This window comes from Mixophyes fleayi, chromosome 12, assembly GCF_038048845.1.
Source record: "Mixophyes fleayi isolate aMixFle1 chromosome 12, aMixFle1.hap1, whole genome shotgun sequence".
In the NCBI taxonomy this organism is placed as follows: domain Eukaryota; kingdom Metazoa; phylum Chordata; class Amphibia; order Anura; family Limnodynastidae; genus Mixophyes; species Mixophyes fleayi.
Genome location: NC_134413.1, coordinates 80,545,429 through 80,562,933, shown reverse-complemented (window position 1 = coordinate 80,562,933; position 17,505 = coordinate 80,545,429). Strand labels below are relative to the sequence as shown.

At 46.9% G+C, this 17,505-nt stretch overlaps 1 protein-coding gene across 1 annotated transcript in view; it reads right to left on the bottom strand.

The window, feature by feature from the left end:
• Positions 1-105: 105 nt before the first annotated feature.
• The window catches only part of B4GALT3 (beta-1,4-galactosyltransferase 3), an 18,441-nt gene continuing 1,041 nt past the window's right edge, over positions 106-17,505 (bottom strand). The window contains exons 2-7 of the mRNA XM_075192418.1: positions 8,010-8,274; positions 7,185-7,420; positions 5,798-5,988; positions 5,491-5,613; positions 2,532-2,636; positions 106-1,968 (exon numbers count right to left, since the gene is read on the bottom strand). Of these exons, the coding sequence (XP_075048519.1) occupies positions 1,302-1,968; positions 2,532-2,636; positions 5,491-5,613; positions 5,798-5,988; positions 7,185-7,420; positions 8,010-8,265 (1,578 nt within the window). The 5' untranslated portion in view covers positions 8,266-8,274 and the 3' untranslated portion in view covers positions 106-1,301. The remainder of the gene's footprint in view (positions 1,969-2,531; positions 2,637-5,490; positions 5,614-5,797; positions 5,989-7,184; positions 7,421-8,009; positions 8,275-17,505) is intronic.

Here is a 17,505-nt window from a genome sequence, read left to right as displayed (position 1 = left end):
TGTAATAACTGCAATTATCTGATCCTAGCAAAGCTCTACCCAATTCGGTATTAACACCCCATGTGAGTAGAACGTTACAGCATTATTACGTACAGTAGAAGAAAGTTTCTGGAAAAAAACGCTTTATTTCAACGTCTCAACCATTGACAAAGTGGAAAGTGTTCACTTAACAAATTTAATGAAACCACGTCAACATCAAAATCGGCAATTCTCGATACCCTGAGGGGGTGGGGAGGAGGGATGGGGGGAGGGGTGAGCTAGTGCATTGCACCCTCGAAAAACACCGTTTTGTGTCTTCTTCCTTGTCGAAAGAAAAGTCTTTTTGTTCATCGTCTCCTTCAAAGTCCATATCATAAATATCAATAAAATATTTCAGCAAAAAGTCCCTTTCCAGTGTAACAGGTGGTACAACGAGGCAAGCAATTGAAAACGAGAAAATAAATTATAGACAACTAGCGTAAAAGAGGCGGTTATCCGGTTGGGACGTTGGAGTGGATTCACCATAAACACTTGAATCTGTTGAATTGAAAATACTGTCTCACTCACACTTAAGTTTCAGAACTTTTTTTTTTTTTTTTTAACACACTTGCACCAAACAATTGGTGAAAAGTTAATTTCACCTCATTAAGACACAACAGCCTGAGGATTCCATTTTAAATCACACCCAGCGCACAGCACGGAGCATTAAATTACAATTTTTTAAAATATATATATATTAATGTCCAGACATCTATTTACAATGTAATATTACGGATAGCTCCTCCGACCCTGCTTGCTATCCGATAATCAGGCTGCCCGTGTTTAACAGGGGGGAGGGGGACTCTACAAGGCAGCGATACCATCGTACGGCATGGAAAGTTCAGTGAATGGCCGTACTCACAGTGAATCCTGATTTTCCTGGTGCGGAGAGGCACTCTGAATGCAGGGGAACATGTGCAACTCCTTCAAACACGCAGACGCACTTTGTGCGGCTGATCCTACGTCGAACGGAGCCGGAGGGGGTTAAAAAAATCCCACGTCGGGCACCAAGTTTGAGCTGGCGAGCACATTGGAGTCTATCCCAATATCTTTATTATCCTGTGAAGCAGGCCAACAACCAAGTCTTGCTATATTCTGCTTCCTAACACAAGACTCTTGTTGAATACATCTGCAGTAATGATCCGAAATCCCTTGACACGACTCATTCTATACGCCATATTATAGAAAACAAAAACACGACGGGAGCATCGGATCTGCTCTCCTGCGTTTCAGGATCGTACCGGCCTTCGTTTGAGCTGCCGGCGACAAGCCGTTAACATTTCTCACAGTTGCGGAGCCCCGTCGGCGTTTCGTGCGTCCGACGTTAGCGTGGGCGGCCTGCTGCGAGCGGTTTGGTTGAGCGGCCTCCTCCGCACGTCCTCCCTGAAGCTTCCAGCCTCTAACTGAGGTCTTGGAATCCCATTGTCTGTGACTGTATCCTTTTCCGCTCTTGGCAGAGCTTTCCTTCTCTCCAACCTGTTGCTCCGCACTCTACGTTTTGGTAGGTGGAAGAGAGCGGGAGTTTCCGTATCACGGACCTCCTCTTTCCCGCTAGGGTTGACAGTGACTCGGTCTTCCTTATCGTCCCGCCGGGCTCTCTTTGACTCATTAAAGGCTCCCGCAACCTGGGCGGAGAGGACATCTGTTCTTTTCCTTTCGTCCTCCGAGGCCGCTTCCTTTCGAACAGTGGCAGATTGGTTGATCGATGAATGGACAAACACGGAGAGCTTTCCCCTAGTGGAGGCGTTGCTTGTGTCATTATGCAGATGCTTACTGGGCGGTGGTGTGGGCCCCCGCGTCCGTAAAGGCTTCTTTGACCTGGGATCGACACCGATATCCACGGTGATATTGGTGTATAGAGGTTCCAGATCTCTTGATAGCAGCGTGTAGGTCAGCGAGTTCATGCCGTCTTGAGTCCACATTCTTTGGGTCCTGATGAGGAGATCAAACCTGCAACACAAGTTTAGACGGGGATCAATCAGTTTTCGCTCAATGTAACGCCTCCTCAAGACCTCTGGGTATCACTCTCGCATTACTTATCACTGGTGCAATTTATATAATGCAGCCGACCTGCATTATATAAATTGTAACTTCTGTCTGTAATTTTTCTCCTCTCCCATCCAAATTCTCTGCCCAACTCAAATCTTCCTCTCTAACCCACCGACACGACGCTGGTTGTTGGATCCCCACTAAATCCTTCATCTGCACCACCTTCAACTCTCCGACACTTCACTATGTAAATCCCACCAAATACTTTCCTGATCTTTAATCCTCGTTGTCACCCTCCTACCCAATTATCCGCAGACTCAATATCTACTGCTCAAGTACATCTAAAATGAACGTGCAAGTTGAAATGGCATCAAACATTGTACCTAAGCTACTGTCCTACTTTTTTTTTTTTTTGGGCGGCACTAGGTGATTCCGTAAAATATTGTTTCTACACACTGCAGTTCCCCTCTAATAAGCAGCCATGATAACTCTCTGCCAGTCTGTCCTGGTATTGCCAATCTCACCTGTGGGGGTTTTCCTCATTGCCTGAGTCGCCCTTATGCTTCACCATCTTATAATGGCCCACCGACACGGGCGGGCGGGCGATCTTCATGCCAGCCAGACGGACCCTGGACGGACGAGACGGAAGCACGGGGGTTAATGAGTAACCAGTGGGATCATTACTACAACACAAAGGCGGTGAGGAATCTGACTTCTCAGGTGCTCAACTGGAAATATCACTCGCGGTGCATACTGGGGGTGAGCAGAAAAAGTAATAGCCCAGACTGGGGGCAGATATCACAGGACAATGGTGGTAAAGCTAGTTATGTAATAGTCTGCAAATTACCAGAGCAGTGAGAGGCGCTCTCTGCAATAACAGTGACTGGATTGTGCAAATCATGGGGTTGATATATATGAATCGAAGCTCGGTAAAACTTATTTCTGAAGGTGCAAAGAAGCAGGTGCACAGGGCAAGTGACGTTAGTTATGTCATGCTCTTAATTCTACACACTCGCCTATTTTACAGGAAGAGCATGGACCTGCACTTAGCATGGCGTTGTCGGTGTGGGGGTTGTGTCTAGCTAGGCGTTGGGAGATGAGAGGGCTGCTCACCAGCTGACCGATGTACAGCTCTGGCTTCAGGAGAGGAAGAATACTAAAATCACAATGAGGGGACAGGCTAAAGCTAAGAAACACGCAGGTCTGGATCATCTAGAAACATAACAGATACATACTAACGCGTCTAATGAGATTACAGTGGTCACTCACCCCTCATCCAAGAGCCCAATTGCAGCAAAGGGGTCACTTGTCTCCCCTCCAAGAGCCCAAATGCAGGCATACCCCCAGTTAACTGATAAGGAGCTTGGAATGCTCGGCAAACATTTCGGGGCAATTCAGTTCGAAGCTGATTTTAGTGTTCTCGCCAACGCGGCAATGTTCCGCGGACCTCATGTGATTTTTTTTATCTTGCGCTCTAAAGTTCCTGTGCAATTAAATTGTAAAGATCACTTTGCGAGTATTGTTTGTTAATCTATGTCCCGTGCGAGATTTTCACAGGCGATAGTTATCGCAGGTTTTGGAATTGAATTGCTTTTTTTTTATGCAGATCTCACAAGGCAAAAACGGAGCGTTGGCATCTAGTTGAATGGCCCCCGTGGATGATTACATCTCCACAGAGAGCGGACAGATGGAGCTTTGTGCTCAGTACACAATACATGGGGGGGGGGGGGCTGGAGGCATGTAATGGAGATGTTTTGTGCCAGACAGACCGCCATGTATAGACACGGTCTTTGTGCAGCTTTACACTGAAACTACCCACAATGCTCTTCTGCTGTTCTTTGTATAGAGCACAAAAATACCCGTAATGTTGGTTTTCATCTACCCACAATGCATTGCTTCCTTCAGACCCTGTCAAGTGCTGCGAGAGCAGGCAGGGATCGAGGACAGAGACCCATTGTTCTGCTCCCTCGGTCTGTACGCGGCTCGGGCCCCATCTTTCTATATCCCGGAGTCAGTCATGCAGATTTTCATGTAATAGAAGTTTTACTACAGGTCTGGCCAACCTGCAGCTCTCTGGGTGTTGGCAGACTACAAGTCCCAGCATGCCTTGCCAGCTATCAACTAGCTATCTGCATCAGTCTTGGCCTCCACCCAGAATGCACTGCCTTCATTAGTGTCGTCCAACATAGAACCCATAGTCTGGTTTATAGATGTGCTCCTGGCTGTTTTCATTAAACAGACCCACAATGCCCTGCTCTCCTTGGTATAGACATGACCCACAATGCCCTGCTTTCTTCGGTACGGACATGACCCACAATGCTCTGCTCTCTTTAGTACGGACATGACCCACAATGCCCTGCTCTCCTCGGTACGGACATTACCCACAATGCCCTGCTCTCCTTGGTGCGGACATTACCCACAATGCCCTGCTCTCCTTGGTATAGACATGACCCACAATGCCCTGCTCTCCTTGGTATAGACATGACCCACAATGCCCTGCTCTCCTTGGTATAGACATGACCCACAATGCTCTGCTCTCCTCGGTACGGACATGACCCACAATGCCCTGCTCTCCTCGGGAACAGACATTACCCACAATGCCCTGCTCTCAAGCATAGGAGACCAAGCACCGGATGGCTCTGGAGAGTCACTCTGTTATACCGACAGGTCTCCCTCCGGTCTTCCGGTAACCTACCTGTTCTTGTCCCCTGGATGTTAGAAAAGTGATTTAGAAAAACACAAAAAAAAAAACGGAGGAAAGAAAACGAAATCCTGATGGATGGCAGAGGGATGAGCATGCGGGTCCCAGCATAGCGAGCGACAGCGTGGAGAGAGAGAGAGACGGACAGATGAGACAAGACAGAGACATGAGATACAATGTACGCAGTGGAATCTGTGATTGGTTTAAACAGATGTCAGTCACAGGGAGGTGGGGAGAAGACAGGTGCAGTGGGGCACAGAGCTTACAATCTGCTGTGTGACATTCTCAGATGGGAGTTTGAATCATTGGGAGTCTTTCTATCAAATTTGTATCCAACATTCCCCCCCCCCCAAAACCAGCAAGCCAGGGACCCCATCCCCGTCAGCGCTACTACATTACTCCTCCCACTGCGGACAGTTGGGAGATGGTCGATATCAAGCAGTGCCGAGTTCACGTCTACAGACACCTGCATTACAAAGTGACTCAGCGCTGGCTCAATGTCTCTTCCTACCGCTTGTCAACCATGGAACAAGAGGGGGTGGGGGGGGTACGAGTTCTCCCAAATCATGGCCGTCCCTGGCATCGAACCCACATCTCTCTGTTGGCTGGAGAAAATGGAGATGGTGGCTATATTTTTTATTTAACTGGAACTTATGAAAGCTACATTTACAGAACATGACAAGGAGAGAACAGATAGATATGGAAAACAGGGGCATGTCGAAAACAAGAGGTGGATGAGCCGAGGGTGACAGGTTAGACGATGAAGAGGAACGTCTTCTCACCTAGTGGCAATGTCGTCGTCCTCACCTCCCCAGCCCCAGTACTCGTTAGGGAAGCCGTTCATTTTCATATATTGTTCAGGGGTGAGGGCGGACACCCCCCCAAAATACTGTGGGTACGGGAGGCTGTTGGTGGAGAGAGAGGAAGATTAGATAAGAAGAGACAGTCGGATGGAGGGGGCTGAGGAGCAGAAGATGAGGCAGATGGTCTGAAGATACTGGGAGGAAGAGCGAAGGAACGAGGCAGATGGTGAGTGGGAAACAGAAGGAGACGGGGGGTTATGAGACGAGCGAGGTTGACGCCTTGCACCTGTATCTGAACTTGTTCATAGCGACAGAGGCGTGTTTAGGACTCCAGGGATCGCAGACGTAGAGGTTGTGGTCGTTCTCGGGGATGAGGTCCACGTCGTGGAGGAATAGGCAGTCCCAGTCCTCGTCTCGCATGGCCTCCCTCACCCCTACGTTCAACAGCTTGGCCCGATTGAAGGTCGAGTTCCCCGACTGAGAACAATGAGAGGGAGATATAAGAATTACAGCAATGTGGAGGGAGGGAAAGAGGCGAGAGGCACAGAGGTACGGAAGGAGAGAGGCGTATGCAAAGAGACAATTATACTGCTGTGTAATGAGAGAGAGAGCGCGGGGAGAGAGAGAGAGCGGGAAGAGAGAGCGAGAGAGCGCGGGGAGAGAGAGCGGGGGGAGAGAGAGCGGGGGGGGGAGAGAGCGGGGGGAGAGAGCGCGAGAGAGCGGGAAGAGAGCGCGAGAGAGCGGGAAGAGAGCGCGAGAGAGCGCGAGAGAGCGGGAAGAGAGCGCGAGAGAGCGGGAAGAGAGCGCGAGAGAGCGGGAAGAGAGCGCGAGAGAGCGGGAAGAGAGAGCGGGAAGAGAGCGCGAGAGAGCGGGAAGAGAGCGCGAGAGAGCGGGAAGAGAGCGCGAGAGAGCGGGAAGAGAGCGCGAGAGAGCGGGAAGAGAGCGCGAGAGAGCGGGAAGAGAGAGAGAGCGGGAAGAGAGAGAGAGCGGGAAGAGAGAGAGAGCGGGAAGAGAGAGAGAGCGGGAAGAGAGAGAGAGCGGGAAGAGAGAGAGAGCGGGAAGAGAGAGCGAGAGAGATCGGGAAGAGAGAGAGAGCGCGGGGAGAGAGAGATCGGGAAGAGAGAGAGAGAGCGCGGGAAGAGAGCGCGAGAGAGCGGGAAGAGAGCGCGAGAGAGCGGGAAGAGAGCGCGAGAGAGCGGGAAGAGAGCGAGAGAGAGCGGGGAGAGAGCGAGAGAGAGCGGGGAGAGAGCGAGAGAGAGCGGGGAGAGAGCGAGAGAGAGCGGGGAGAGAGAGAGAGAGAGAGAGCGCGGAGAGAGATCGGGAAGAGAGAGCGAGAGAGAGAGTGGGAAGAGAGAGCGAGAGAGAGAGTGGGAAGAGAGCGAGAGCGCAGCGAGAGAGAGAGTGGGAAGAGAGAGAGAGCGCGGGGAGAGAGAGATCGGGAAGAGAGAGAAAGGGAAGAGAGGGGGGAGAGAGAGCGGAGAGAGAGAGGGGGGAGAGAGCGGGGAGAGAGAGAGAGCGCAGGGAGAGAGAGAGAGGGGAGAGAGGGAAGAGAGAGAGAGAGCGGGAAGAGAGAGAGAGCGAAGACAGAGTGAAGAAAGGGGGGTGGGGGGAGTTACACCGATGCACTGCAGAGTGTTGGGCTGTACACAGTGATATACAGAGCATGCCCTCACCTGGTGGATGATGTATATACCATACTGAATCTGCTGCCGTTGCAGGAACGGGTGCAGGTAATAGAGCAGATGTCTCAGGTGGCTCTCCCGGTTCCGGTGAGGGATGATAATTGCCGTGCGGTGCTGGGACTCACAGTTCGGTGGCCGGTATCTACCTCCTGGTGTCACCATGGGATTCTTCTCTTTTATCTTTTGGATACTGGGGACCCGGCTAAAGGTCACAGTTATAGGACCCACTAGATAAAAAGTAAACACAGTCAGTCAGCAGGAGAGGGGTAGTGTGCTGGGCCGTGTATGTACAGGTAGTGGCCGCAAAAAGAATGGAAACACCGATATTGTTTTTGCCGGAACGTTTTGGATGAAACATTACTACACAGCAAGGGTGCCTAACTGTCAGTCACTCTGTGTCTGCTCCATTGTAGAAAGAGTAGGGTGGACATATTTATGGCAGTAGTATTATTTCCTTTATATTATTCACCTTAAAAATAGCCAGCATTTCATGTGTATTAATGTCAAGTCATGGCTTTACTTGCTCTTGAAAACTGTTCTGTAAAACGCGTCTGGTTGTCAATAGTAAAAAGAAAGCTAGAGGAATGAAGTCGCTCTTACAATACCCAAAACACTGGGACAGCGGGGGATTATGGGTGAGCTATGTGAGCTTGTGTTCAGGGGTAAAAAGTGGAGGTGTTTGAGAATTTGATAGCAACGATTGTGGAATTCTCCAAAAACTCTACTTTATGAAAGAGGAGCTAAGACTAAACTAATGGTTCACAAAGACAGAATTTGCTTTTTTTCCCCCCAAAGGGCTCGGCGTTGGGAACTCACGTAGATGCGGGGACTTCTCCGGGCACCACGGCGGAAGCCCCTCCTCCTGCGTCCCTGGGCGGAGCGTGCCCTGCAGGCGGGTGAGATTGGTGTAGACATCGTGGGTGCGCGTGTAGTCAAAGCTGGGCTCCGAAGGCCGGCCGAAGATGGATGCCAGGCTGCGCAGGCCGCCGAACGAAAAATACACCATGAAGGCAAACTGGAATCCGATCAGCATGGCCAGCGTGCACGGGCGTTCCAGGACCCGACGGATCATCCTCTCGACCTGCCGGGGGACGGAAAACATCGTTAGAAAACCAGCCCCTCGTTAGCAAGCGCCAGAAAACTTTTACTTACAGTTCTATAAAAAAAAAATACTGACCACTGGAAACATTTGCTGACACTACGTATTAATATACGTACATATATTTTACGTACGTAAAAATATTTACAGAATTAATATAACAAGGGGGGGGGGGGTGTTGACAAGTCTTCCCTTGTGAATGAGTACGTTGTATTTATATAGTGATTAGGTGGCACTATATTTCTGCCAGGGAATTCAGAGTGAGCTTGTGTTTGCATGTCATTGGCATGAGGATACGACAATTATTATACCACCTACTATTTACCTTTGTGTAAAACACAAATAATCCGATGCACTTCATAGCTCCACAAATTATACATGAATTCCAAATACAGAACCATTTCCTTCAAGAACATACAATATGTCATACTTGCCAACTCTCCCTGAATGTCAGGGAGACTCCCTGAAATAGGGGTGATCTCCCTCACTCCCTGAAGAGTCTGGCATTCTCCCTGATGCTGAGCCAGTACAAGACGTGGTTGGCTTCACCATCTGTGGCATGATGACACAGTTCAGAAATTGTGTCCTATGCCCATGTATTGATGCCTATGGAGGTGGCCATTTTCATGGAGACCAAGATTTAATCAAAGACTGACAGGTAAGACAACATGACTTCAGTAATGGAGACAGAAATGTAAAAGACACTGCAGTCTCTAGAGATTCGTTAGCTGCCTACTCTCCCGAAATGTCCGGGAGACTCCCGCATTTCTGGGAGACCTCCCGGGAGAGCAGGGCGACCTCAGGGTTCTCGCCCCCTGCTGTTATTGGCCAAAATTGTGACAATCGTTTAGAGTGCGGAGCCAAAAAGTGCGCAGCGCGTTTAGCCGCCAGTGGCCAGAAGCGGCCATCATTGATGAAGCTTACTAAAAAGTAGAATTGGAAGTGTTGCCCTTCGCAACCAATCAGATTCTAGTTATCATTTTGTAGAATGTTCTGAATAAATAAGTAGAACCTGATTGGTTGCTATAGGCAACATCTCCTCTTTTCAAACCCGCAGTTTAGTAAATATACCCCTTATATGATTACTCCCTTCTTCGTCTATCTCAATACAATTAAAACGCCAATCTTGCCACCGCAGTGTACAACACTATCCCTACCTAGATGTGTCGTGACACTTTCCGGTTTTATCCCTGAAATTATCCCAATTTTCAGCGTTCACCCACCTTCATTGGATAACGCGCTGCTTTATTGTAACGTAAACAGACACTGAAGCGGGGACATCACTCGTTGATTATAAGCCACAACGCCGGAACTCACAGTTTATATGAACATTATTTACGGGAGTTTATACACATATTAATGTCACTTGTGCATTATAAATTGATATTTAGAAAAGAGGAGTATTTAAAATAAATAAATATGATCACAGATAATTAATTAAAGAAAATTTAGAGATGAGGAAGTCGAGCGATGCCAGCTGTACACGCCAAGCCCGTAGGACATACTTGTTTGCGTTGGTTCATGGGTACACACAAGGGCTGGCTGTGACTGCTATAAAGCTTTACGAAAAACACATAATATTTGTGCCACAAAATAAAAGCACATTACGGTCACACCGTTGCGTTACGTAATCTTCCCGCTACCCTGAGGGCGTCACGCTGCTCCTCTCAAACTAAGCAAAATTGGCAGGAAGGTGCCAGCGTACCTGGCAGGAACTAGGGCAAGCCCCCCCGACCTGAAACTAGCGGTGGGCCACTGTAGGGTCCATCCTAATCGTGCCACTTCGTTGTGCCCAGCGAGAAGTTTTCTGGACAAGGTGGGAGCACAATGGCGTCGTTCCAAGGAGTGCCGTAAGGAGAGTGAGTGCCCAGGCCAGGTACGGTTGGGCAGGTAACTCCCCAAGAGTTCCCTTAACGATGAGCGACATAGTCCATTTCATGGGGAAACTCTTTGTTAATGGAAGCCTGAAATACTGCGGGATCGATGATTAGACCCCTCCTCAGTGTTGTCTGAAACATAGAGGACCTTTGAAATTAAGTTGCAGGCTTAAATGTTTTGATCAAAATACGAACCAGAATATCACACTTCCGTTCCGTTAGATACATAGAGATTTGCAATAGAAAGGATAAGCGCTGACAACAACTGCGTTGGAAATATATTATATATATATATATATATATATATATATATATATATATGCAAATAAAAGAAAAATGTTGTCCGGCGCTCAGAAACAAACAGAATTTAAAAATCACTGTGTCAGCATAAACATAAAGGAGAATTTTGTGCACAATATAGCTATTTTGGGGTTAAGCTCACCTGCCGGACGTCAAGGCATCATATATATATATATATATATATATATATATATATATATATATATATATATATATATATATATATTCTCCCCATGTTTGCGTGGGTTTCCTCCGGGTGCTCCGGTTTCCTCCCACACTCCAAAAACATACTGATAGATTAATTGGCTGCTATTAAATTGCCCTTAGTCTCTCTCAGTCTATGTGTGTATTGGGGGATTTAGATTGTAAGCTCCAATGGGGCAGAGACTGATGTGAGTGAGTTCTCTGTACAGCGCTGCAGAATTAGTGGCGCTATATAAATAAATAGATGATGATGATATATATGTATATACACACATATGCACAATTTAATAATTAGGGAGTGAATCTGCTAATAGTAACGTGTGAAAGGAGAGAGGGGCATATTTTTCTCTAAAAATAACTTGCTTTTAAGTGCTTTCTGTCAACTTTGAGCTTTATTATTGTAATTATTGTAGCTGTAACATTTTATGATCAGAGGGTTAGTTATTACGTCCTTGTCTCTCTGCGTTTGTACAGTAATGTATTTTAATGTCTGTTGCAAGTACGTAATAAAACAGCCGTCACCCTACATGTGGTTGTACATTAATTTTAGTAAATTTTCCCTTATAAGTTGGGGTAATTGGCCGCGAGGTGACGGGATGTAAACTCCGGAGACAAATCCCGTGGGAGTTTTGACTAAAATCTCTGCTCATTTTTCACGTCCCTTACAAAATTCATTACCTCTATCTTAACTCGCCCCCCTGACCGCTCCCATTTTAGCTCCGCCTACAGATTTGTCACTTCCACGACCGATAATACAGTAATAAAAGGTTATATACAGAAGAGGATGTGTTGCTGTGCGCTTCCCTATTGCTATGGCAGCTCTGCTCACTCTCTGCATTTCCTCTTACAAACAGAATAAACGGATTCGAAAGGCATTCGAAATTCGGCCCACATCTCTTAGATTGTCAGCTCCTAAGGACAGGACCATCTCTACTCTTCTGTTTCATGTCATTTACTTGTTCCACGATCCCCTCAGTGTACATACTATGTTGGCGCATTATCATCACCATTTATTTATATATCGCCACTGATTCCGCAGCGCTGTACAGAGAACTCACTCACATCAGTCCCTGTCCCATTGGGGCTTACAGTCTAAATTACAAACATACACAGACACACACAGACAGAGAGAGAGAGACTGGGATCAATTTTAATAGCAGCCAATTAACCTACCAGTATGTTTTTGGAGTGTGGGAGGAAACCGGAGCACCCAGAGGAAACCCACGCAGACACATACAAACTCCACACAGTCCCGACCACTGGGGTCGGGAATCAAACTCATGACCCCAGCGCTGTGAGGCAGAAGTGCTAACCATGGCCTTATCTGTGTGGAATTTGTATGTTCTCCCTGTGTTTGCGTGTGTTTCCTCCGGGTGCTCCGGTTTTCTCCCACACTCCAAAAACATACTGGTAGGTTAATTGGCTGCTATCAAAATTTCAAAATTGACCCTAGTCTGTGTATCTGTCTGTCTGTGTCTGTCTGTGAGTGTGTGTCTATATTAGGGAATTTAGACTGTAAGCTCCAATGGGGCAGGGACTGATGTGAGTGAGTTCACTGTACAGCGCTGCGGAATTAGTGGCGCTATATAAATAAATAATGATGATGATGTTTATACTACATGAACCGGTATTCTTAGTCATGAAAGGTCTGTGACCTTAAGTATAGGTGTGTATACTGACAGCTACGAGTTCTTACCCTTGTATGACCATTATTTACACTACTGCATAACTTGGATTTGTTCACATTTCGGCATTTCTAAGATTCAAGCGAGGTCGCACTATGCTGCAATTAACCTTCTTGCAAGTGCCCTTTGTACCCGTCACAACTAACCTGTGCAAACCAGTAGCTTTGCCATTTTAGAGCGACTGTTAAAACATTCAGGACCCGATTCATTAAAGAACGTCAATGCCGATACGTTGTGCATTTTGCATTCAAGTGCTCCGCGCAGGCCCAGAAACGGACTAGTTACTATGGCGCATGCGATTCATCTGCAAAATGCAAAAAACCCTTCCTACAGCATACGATTCTGTGGGCAGAATAGGGGAGGGGAAGGGTCGGATGCCCGTAGTCAGTGTACAGTAAGGGCGTGCCAAGCTGGAGCGCATGCGGCAGTGCTGATTACTAGTGGTGGCGGCTGTGTATGCATGCTATAACATGTGTTTGCAATCAAAAGAAACTGTAAAAATATATTTGTATATATACACAAAACCCGCAAAGAATCTACAAAAAGGATCAATAATCCCAAATGGATGTAGCACAAAGTCCAGACTCATTTGTGGAAACCTTTCTCAATATCGGATGATATAAATCAAAGGGCCTAAGACTGTCTGCAATGTGACAGCTGAGGACGGAGCCAGAACATATTAATCTGCTCTCCGTCATTTCCAATATCAGTATTAGATCGTAGACCGAAGACTTGTCTTCCGGCCTGGGGAATTAACCCTACTGAATCCAGCAGAATAACCTGAGTGATAGAATGAGGCCTAACGCAGCAAGATGGGTTGATTGTAAGCTCCTATGAGGCAGGGACTGATGTGAGCGAGTTCTCTGTACAGCGCTGCGGAATTAGTGGCGCTATATAAATAAATGGTGATGATGATGACGATTGCACAACTGACAGTAGCAAAAAAAAATACGTTTGTAAAATTACGCCCACAAAATCCTATAATATAATATACACCCGATCGAGGCAGAAAGCACCTATCAGCTTCAGAGGTGAACTCACAAATCAGCCAATCAGAGGCGGCTGGCGTAATAAATATCATATTAGACAGAACTGCGCATGACGCAAGCTGACAACTTGATGCAGTGCCGAATCCACGCCAGCGTTCGCTGCTCTAAGGGACGGCATACGAAGGGTATTGTGTCTCATACATCAGTCTACAAGGAAGGCCTTTGATAAAACAACGAAGCCCGACGCGTTTGTTTGTACAACCAGGATAGAGAAGACTAGAATTTGTTTAAACACAAATAAACGTCACTTTGTCTGTTGTAAGGATTAGCATTCCTTATCGCTATATACACATCGCTGTGCGTTGGTTCACAAATAGTAAATGCATACCTGGCAGCGTGTGGCTGGGAGATTTGTGTGTGTGGTCATGGGGCTTAATATGAACAACAGCAACACAAACGTAATTTATCAAAGGAAGAAAAAAATATCTAGTGTCATAAATGACCGTACGTAGATGTAAACGATTCATCAACTATCGTGATATGTATTCTGTTAAGTACTGGGGGGGGGGGGGAATATTTATTAATTGACCCTAGTCTCTCTCTCTGTGTCTGTGTGTTAGGGAATTTAGACTGTAAGCTCCAATGGGGCAGGGACTGATGTGAGTGAGTTCTCTGTACAGCGCTCGATGTGTGCGCTGACCCAAACCGTGTCATCTCTTCCTTGCCCACTTAGTATTCCCCGAAGAGGGTGCGGCTTGATGACGCAATCTGATGCTGTCACCCCGCGACCCCGCCCACCGCGCAGGCGGGCCGGCTGCCCCTTTGCGGGAGACTCGCCTGCCACCTTGGAAGCCCAAGAGGTCTCCCCACAATTTGTTCCCTGTAGCTCTCTAGATGATGTGGGAACTACAAGTCCCAGCTGGCCCAGGCAGGGCGTGCTGTGGCTTGCTGTCCCACGAGGGATGGAAATCCACAGGATGCCGTCGCCATGAGAGGTACGTTCATAGACAGATGGCCAACAAGCAGCAAAGTCTCTATAAATTATAATTTTAATTAATCTTTAAATACATTTTTTTTTCGGGGGGGGGGGGGGGGCATTTTAAATCCTGGCTAAAATAAACATTAACTTACGAAGCGCCACAGTGCTCCGCAGCGCCAGTGAGGAAAACAAGGACGTGAATAAAACAGGGACAGACAAGGTAGACAAATGAGTGCAGGAGTGATACTAAGGAGCCCCCCTTATAATTCAGGAGTTTACTGGGCATTCAGACCGAATATTACATACAATCCCAGCGATTATACTATAGGGCTGCGCAACATTGAAAAATAGGGACATTTCTTTTTTTGTGATGGGTAATTTTGTGGTTTTCTCCCGTAGCACAGTACAACTTCCTACCAATGTCACCTGTTGTGTAGGCACATAATACAAGGACACAGGAAGCGGCTGCCACAGGGAATGCAAATGGTACATACAAATCGTACTTATTCCAGTGGAAAAGAACACAATACATGGAAATTGGCTGCCAAAGACATCTATTCTAATCACACTAAATGCAAAATAGCAAATACTTTTACTTGTCTGACAATATCTCCCTTTTTACGGACTGCGGACCGCCACAGTGACAGATCTCTGGTTCTGCATTACGCGCCGTCTATGATGAAGTAAAGCCGCTAACTATTATATATATTTATGCTCTATCTAAATATGTCTCTCTCTGTCACTTCATGTTGGGAGGGAGAAGCTTCTCCAACAGAGCAGACATAGAGTGACTGACCGGTTTGCAAACTTGCATTGCAGAAACGCACGGTGCGGATTGGCGGATACGTACAGAGGGGCGGGGCCGGTGATGTCACAGTAGCTGAAATGACTGCATTCTCAGCTTCTTGACCTGTGTGAGATGACATTAGGGGAAGATTCAATTCAGAGCCTGCGCTACATCGCTCCGAATTGAATCTCACCCTAGGGGCTCTAAGGGGAATATCCAATTTGACGCAAGGTGGTGCTAAACAGCACCTCTATGCCCAGATTCCACCTCACACAGGTCAAGGAGGCTGAGAATGCAGTCATTTCAGCTACTGTGACATCACCGACCCCTCTGTATGAATCAACCAATCCACACCGTGCATTTCTGGAAAGCAAGTTTGCAAAACCTGTCATCTTTCCAATGAAGATTCCAACCGTGCGCAGAAGTAGGGATTGTCCCTAAAACGACCAATTGGATCTACACACATGGATCCAACCTGGTACGAGACAAAGCCTGTTTACGTTGAGTAACTCTTCTACAGAGGAACCAATTTCTTTAGCAAAGTCACCGTAAAGCTCTCACGACATTCAGATGTTATTTCAGGCGTGAGGGATAATCAAAAGTGGTTATTCCTGTTATTCTATATCCGGAACATATAGCAAACAAGAATGCAGACATGTTGTTACAACCCAATTGTGGTGGGTGAATGCTGACAGATCAGTCCGGCACCACTCAGAGGTGCGCAGAAAAACAGGCAGAGATTCCTACCGCATCGTGCGCAGTGAACGTCACGGTGATGTCCGTACGCTATACGGCCAGCAGCTGAATCTCCCCCAATGTATAGGATCATTAGGTAATGGTGGTCCCATGTGATTATTAATACTAAGATTTCTCTACCATTAATTCATCCAATGAATGCAGTTAACAAGAGGGCACAATAAACTATCCCGAAATAAGCAGGACATTTCGTAACTCAAATACTACTGACGTCTCCTCATAACACCCACATGTATGAGTGCAGAACATCACTAAACGGTCATACAGGATGTTCTATTGTACACTGCTTAGAGAGATTGAATATACACCGATCAGCCACAACATTACAACCACCTGACTAATATTGTGTAGGTCCCCCTTGTGCCGTCAACACAGCTCTGCCCCGTCGAGGCTTGGACTCCACAAGACCTCTGAAGGTGTCCTGTGGTATCTGGCACCAAGACGTTAGCAGCAGATCCTTTAAGTCCTGTAAGTTGCGAGGTGGGACCTCCGTGGCTCGGACTTGTATTTCCAGCACATCCTACAGATCGGATTGAGATCTGGGGAATTTGGAGGACAAGGCAACACCTTGATCTCTTTGTCATGTTCCTCAAACCATTCCTGAACAATGTTTGCCGTGTGGCAGGACGCATTATCCTGCTGAAAGAGGCCACTGCCATCAGGGAATACCACTGCTATGAAGGGTGTACTTGGTCTGCAGCAATGTTCAGGTAGGTGGTACGTGTCATAGTAACATCCACATGAATGTCAGGACACAAGGTTTCCCAGCAAAACATTGCCCAGAACATCACACTGCCTCCGCCGGCTTGTCTTCTACCCATAGTACATCCTGGTGCCATCTCTTCCCCAGGTAAACGACGCTCACAAAGCCGGCCGTCCACATGATGTAAAAGAAACTGTGATTCATCAGCCCAGCCCACCTTCTTCCATTGCTCCATGGTCCAGTTCTGGTGCTCACATGCCCATTGTAGGCACTTCCGGTGGTGGACAGAGGTCAGCACGGGCACTCTGACCGGTCTGTGCCTACGCAGCCAGCTGGCCCAGCCGTCTAGTCCTCACAATTTGCCCCTTATCACAGTCCCTCAGATCCTTACGTTGCCCATTTTTCCTGCTTCCAACACATCAACTTCAAAAACCGACGGCTCACTTGCTGCCTTATATATCCCACCCCTTCATCGGTACCATTGTGACCAGATAATCCATGTTATTCACTTTACTTGTCAGTGGTTTCATGCTGTGGCTGATCTGTGTATATAGTTGTAGCCAACAGGTGGATTAACAATATAATAAATAATGAAACATTTATGTGGTTTACTAATCTACTTAAACCATTAGTAAACATTCCGCTAGAAACTGCGCGGCGATACTTTCTTCATCTACTATAACACGGAACGTCTCCGTAGAGCAATGGACAAGTTACTAAGCGTGCAGCTACGTTTTATATCAGATGTAAGACAATCCAAGAATGTCAGACTACGGTCTATTAAAACTAATAACATAAGTTGCTATGTTACAGTTACATTGTAACATGCCTGAGAAAGGACACATTAAATATTTTACAAAACATCTTAAATAAACAAGGGAAAAGGGTACAATATAGCAAAATATTGATATATATCAGTGCAGATAATTTTCT